General features: G+C 30.6%; 1 protein-coding gene across 1 annotated transcript; it reads left to right on the top strand.

Annotated features, from left to right (window-relative positions):
• Nucleotides 1-28: 28 nt before the first annotated feature.
• Nucleotides 29-4,164, top strand: LOC132753496 (uncharacterized). Its single transcript, XM_060743976.1, has 5 exons — nt 29-76; nt 697-982; nt 2,065-2,208; nt 2,349-2,382; nt 2,722-4,164. The coding sequence occupies exons 1-5, from the start codon at nt 29-31 to the stop codon at nt 2,861-2,863; spliced, it is 654 nt and encodes a 217-aa protein (XP_060599959.1). The 3' UTR covers nt 2,864-4,164.
• Nucleotides 4,165-5,980: the final 1,816 nt, after the last annotated feature.

Genomic DNA, 5,980 nt, shown 5'->3' with positions numbered 1-5,980 from the left:
CTTGCATTTGCAACGCTTAATTATTTATATGTATCATACCAAAGCTATAACAGTCGCTGGCGTGTTTGTTAAAAGGGTAAGGAATTATAAAAAAAATATACATCATAAAGAGACAAATACAAATAATTGCATTGCCATTAGAAAAAAGAATGCTTTTACATACATCTCAATATAATTTCAGGAAATTATGCGTTATCTGACAAAGCAATTTCATTTAAGAACATTATATTACCCAAAATGTGTTTCAAATATTTAACGCTTATATAATGCTTATCACTGCTCAGTTTATCTTCCTAAGTTTTTACGAGTGATTCCCAGACACCATTTTATATTATCCATAACAGATTTATTGACTTATTGATAATAGATTTTAATATGCAACTTAATCAAGTACTTTGCTGCAGCTGTAAACAGTTGCTCCGTTCATCACTTCAGTTCCATTATATTTCCTGTCCTTCGCGTTGATTCCGGCACGTTACTATTGAGGATTATTAGTTGGGGCGTTGTACTTTGCCTTATCTCTAATGAACAAACGCAATGAAACCGGGTCTGCAATTTTCATGTCATATTCATTGCTGCCGAGGGATCATGCATTTTTCAGTTTTTAAGACGAACACTATCTTTACTTTAAATATTTTTTATGCAGGTACTCTGCAACAAATTTCATATCAAGGACAACAAGGGTACCTGTTAAAGGGGGAGAAGTACAAATTGTTTGTTGACATTGTGCACTTTAGCGATGCTGATACTTTGTCATGGTGTTATAAGACTGACTCCACCCTCACTGCAGATATAACTACTGCCCAATCCATAGCCAGTTGTAATCCAACAAGGTGTTTTGGAACAGAACCAAGACATACATTCAGCTCAAGCTACAGCGGTGTTTATATAACAATCACTAATCTTTATAGCTCAGACGACCAGAAATATTGGACTTGTGTCATGAATAACCAGCAAATATCCATGCAGCTAACCGTGTATTGTATGTTATATTTTTTCATAACAGTTTTGTCAAGAATAACTCTTATGACAAAAAAAACAACAATTAAAAAAAATTTTTGGATTTTAAAATTTAAAAAAATAAAAAATTTAAAGGGGCTTTTTTGTTTCACTATTTCAAACCCAAAAAAAGTCAGGAGGCAATGGAAATTTAAGGGGAAAAAAATTTAAAAATCCCATTTCCAACATTTTTTGGGTAAATCAATGTTGTTCCATAACCCAAAACTGTCAATTTTTTAAAAATTTTTATTTCCCTCAGGACAAGAAAATACAATACCATTTTTCAATTTTTTTAAAAATAATAAGTTTTTTGATCCCAAAAAATTAAAAAAAAAAAACATAAATCAAAAGGGAGGGGAAGGGCCCGGTTTGGAGGAATTTTAAAGGGTTTGAAAATTTTAAAACAAAGAAATATTCAGGGCTTTTTGGGGAAAAATTTTTTTTCACAAAATTTTTTAAATTCGAATGCATCTTTGGGGCGTAGTATGGCCAGCATTTTTTAAAGGGCGGAAAAGAATTTACATCATAAAAAAACCCGGAAACCTTTTTTTATTTTTTTATAATTAATTTTGCACAACCCCTTTTTGGAAAAGGGGGTAATATTTACTTTGTTAAAAATTTTGGGGCATTTTGCCCATTTGGGCTTTCCTATTGTACCCCCTTTTAAAAATATATTACATTATTTAAATTTTTCTAAGAATGAAACCCTATGGTACATTATGGTCAGACTTGAAGATTGAGCTTGTACAATATAGAGATGTTTCTCTTATAATGTTTGAAAACCTGTTTGGTAATGTCTTTGAATATATTCAAATACATTTAAACAAACATATTGGTACAAACTGAACAACATTGCTGCATCTAAACATAATAAAAGCATACATCATAAAGCACAATCCTATTTTGTAAGCAAGTATCTCATAAGTTAAATGACCGAATACTACAATTACTATAGATTACTCTGCGTTACCTTTGTTGAAGAAAATGTCATCAGCACTTAACACCGCCCGTCTTAAACAAAGCAAGCTGAAATGTTCTTTACACCTTATACTTTCTTTTTAAAAGATTCCAGATCTGACATATACACAAGTACAACAGAGACAGAGGCAAGTTATACGATGTCAATAGTTCTCGGGGCTGTATGTTTTGTTGTGCTTATTTATGCAATAGGCTTAACCATTTTGTATAAAAGGAAAACCAAAAAAGAAGGTAAATATTCCATTCAATTTTGATTATGTTTTTATGTTCAATGTGACGAATACTTTGACTAATCGTTTCTTATTAACCATCTTATTTGTACAAGTAAGGTTCAGCTTTACAAAACTTAAAAAAAACACTTCCCATTTCAGGCTCTGCATCAAATTCTGCAAATGGAACTTACGCGTAAGTTTACTCTTTTCAATAAGTATCTTTGACTTACAATTGCCATTTATATATTCATTTTGTTTTTAAATTTTCCTGAAATGTCCATTGTCGTGTTGTGTATTGGCATTTAAATTACATTTTAAAGGAATGTATTTAAGCAATCCCCGAAAGACAGTCAAGGTTAATGAAATTGGGTTCAGATTCGAATATTTCTTTGTCTTTATGAAACAACAATATTTCTAGATACAAACAAATAGGGAAACACCTAATTGGCTTTGATATTTTAACATCAAGACATTAACATCATAAAATTAAAAGTTACATTGTGTATTATCTGTATATTATTTGTTTTAACAGGAATGAAAACTTGGGAAATATTTCCGATGCAACAGTAGCACAACATTATGAAAATGAAGCTACAGTATTACCTTCACCACAATATACTGAATTGGCACATTATACTAACGAAAGGACAACATATGAACGCTTACAAAATTGAATTAAGAACTGCTTTAGATTTTATAGTCTGTTCAAGAATGTGAAACAGGTTCATTGTGTTTATTTCAGAAGTAGTTTGTTGGGTGTTCAGTTTCATATGATTTTGAATAAGACACATAATTTACTGCGGAATGACACGATTTATTTTGCGAGTTGTCAAAAAAAAATACCATTACATAAAATATCCACATACATCAGCTTACCTTTCGAGACATATTTTAAATTTCTTGCTTTGTTACAAAGTATTTCCTATTTCAATTTTATTAAACTTGAAGACGATGTTCTCTTATCTCTGTCTACAAATAATGGACTGTACAAATATTATTAGCGTAGTTTACCGGGACTTGATATCATGGAAACAGGAACGAATTGAATCATGCGTAAACGCGTTGTCTCAATCTTATTGTGAACTGTTTTGCATTTGACAAAAACATAAGTATAGATTGTATAACATTGTCATAAAACATCTGAATTGTTCAATCAATTGGTTTGTTTATCTTTAAAAACTAGAAAAAGAAATTCAAAAATGTAGATATATAAATCTTTGAAACCGATACGACGTCTGAGATATTGATGCCCGTATTTTGTTTTGCTTTCGAAACTTTAATAGCCGACTTTTATAAAGCAAAGCGTGGTCACATGTGTGCTTTTTTATTTTGGTTTGTTTTTGTAACGGGTCTGATGCCTTTTAAGTCTTTTCTTATACTTTAATTTTCAAATCTTAGGGTTAATTGACGATCGTTTGCTTATTCAAAGTTTAACCATTGTTTATTCGGGAAATTATTAATTAATGTCCAAGGCATTAGGATGATCCATTACAAATTCTTCAGCAATTTTTATATGTAAATAAGACACTTGGTGTCGGAGTCCTGCCGGACATATCTATTAACTTTTCCGACAGCATCAACTAAAACATGCACATATTACCACAGTATAAAACGAGTACATGCAAAAGTACGCAATAAGAAATCTATGTCATAATGATTTGCCATTAATTTCAATTTTCAAAACTTTGCAAATTTAGACAGACATTCCTCAAGGTAGCATTTTATTCGGTTCTTCTCAAGATATGCACAGATGACCATTGCTTGGCTTAAAGTTTATGTTGACGGGATTTTATGTATCATTGTGCGTTATGCGTGTCGATACATGCATTGTATATGCTATCATTCTTGTTTAAGCCTGTGTTTCGTTGTTTTTTGTCAAATGTTCATTTTGCACTGATCAAGTGAGGTGTAAAATTTTGTTTAAATTTTGCATTATTTAAGAAAATAAAATCGTTTGTTGTACAAAACAAGGTAATCCAAGCTACGTTTGTTTGCTATATTTTTTTGATCGTTTTCCTACAGTTTAAATGCAAACGCCATTCGCGCTATCTTCATACTCGCGAATCAATCCATTTATGAATACAAGATACATGGATAGTAAACTGATTTACCTTGCAGTATTTGGAAATAATTAGAAACTGTGCCTTTATACTGTACATAGCTGTATACATTTTTATACATATTGTTAAATGACTTTAAAATGTTGGTAAAAATGTGTTCTCCGTTGTTAGAAATAGTATGTAGTAATTTATAAAATAAACAATTTGCCCAGACTCGGTCGAAAGCCTGTTTGCAGTCTGGAAAACACACGTTGACTGATGAAGGATTTTCACGTACGCACTTCCATAATGAAAAACAGGTCATTTAACACCCACGGTGCTCTTGAAACCCACCTTGTTGAGAACTAATTGAGGATAATATTTGATTTTTACATTCCCTAAGCAAAATGATTTCAAACATTTTAAGTAGTGATGAAGTCAGATTAGTGGCTCTATAATTATTGGAGTCGTCTTGTTTCCTATTGCCCCCTTTATGAAGAGTAATAATTTTACCGCTTTTTAACGAGTCTGGTATTACACTACCTTTTAATATATAATGAATTATCGCTAATACCGGTGATAATATATCCGCACCATATAACAAGTGTTCGTGGGCAATACCATCCGGTCCGCTTGCCTTACCTCTCGTTAGAGTCTTAATGGCTGACTTTACATTTTCCTCGACTATAGTAACATTATCACCGAGATTCATTTTATCAAAAGTCTCTCCACAAAATCATACCAAGGCTTATCTAACTGTTCTGTAGCCGTAGGTTTATTATTATATGCAGAAATGTTTTAATACACTTATAGTGGAAGGGTTTGGTATTCAGGCTCTATAAAGATTTATTCTATAAAGAATAAAACTTGTAAAAAAATAAAATAAAATGAAATAACAATAAAACATCACATTGCAAAACAAATATTTTACGAGACAAGTACATATCACAAAATACATAATACAATTTATTACATATTATATATATGTAAGAAGAAATCAAAAACATTGAATAATTGAAATAAATAGCAAATATTTCTATTAATAAATGAATAAAAATAAACTAATATTATAGGTGTTTTCACTTTGAAAATAAGACAAGGAGTGGTTATAGTTACTCAGAAATGTTACATTTAAAAACCAAATCAACTAAAAATAACTTTTATACAAAATCAATCATCCGTCACAGAACTTGCAAAACCAGTTCAATCATTCATATCATGAAGGACAAGAGACGGACATGAACACATAACACTACAATAGATCTTGTATGGACTTAACATAAATTACCGTAAACTTCCCTTTTAAAAACAAAACTGGGACATTTAAACCCTTATCTACACTTTACAATGATGATATTAAAGGAAGATGTTTTTTGGGTTTAATTAGGGAAAGAGTAATGACCCGCCTTTTTAAAAATTTTATATGCTTTTTAAATAACACAGATTTTCTTTTTTGGTTTTTTTAAAAATTTTAAAATATATTTCCTATAAATGTTTTCCCTTTTACGGCTACTTTACTGTTAAAGGTACGTTTTTCAAACTTAAGACTTTCTTAAGAACTTATTTTTATTATTTATAAGAAATATGTTTTTTCTTCTTGTTGAAATTATACTTTGGAAAGCAGAAGTTTCGTTAGGGTTTACCGCTTTTATTTATTATAAGAAAGTATGTTTTCGGGACATTATTTGTTCGTCAGATTTAGAGATGATATAATCATATAATATATAGCTTAGTTTTATGTGTTTCACAAGG

The sequence above is a fragment of the Ruditapes philippinarum genome, unplaced genomic scaffold (genome assembly GCF_026571515.1).
Source record: "Ruditapes philippinarum isolate M1 unplaced genomic scaffold, ASM2657151v2 ctg4834_1_1_1_1, whole genome shotgun sequence".
NCBI lineage: Eukaryota > Metazoa > Mollusca > Bivalvia > Venerida > Veneridae > Ruditapes > Ruditapes philippinarum.
The sequence above is the reverse complement of the archived record's forward strand: the minus strand, read 5'-3'. Positions and strand labels throughout refer to the sequence as shown.

Coding starts and splice junctions, on each gene's coding strand:
- LOC132753496 (XM_060743976.1), top strand. CDS start 29: ATGTATCATACCAAAGCTATAACAGTCGCTGGCGTGTTTGTTAAAAGG. Junction 77..696: donor CTGGCGTGTTTGTTAAAAGG/GTAAGGAATTAT, acceptor TACCTGTTAAAG/GGGGAGAAGTACAAATTGTT. Junction 2,209..2,348: donor AAGGAAAACCAAAAAAGAAG/GTAAATATTCCA, acceptor TTCCCATTTCAG/GCTCTGCATCAAATTCTGCA.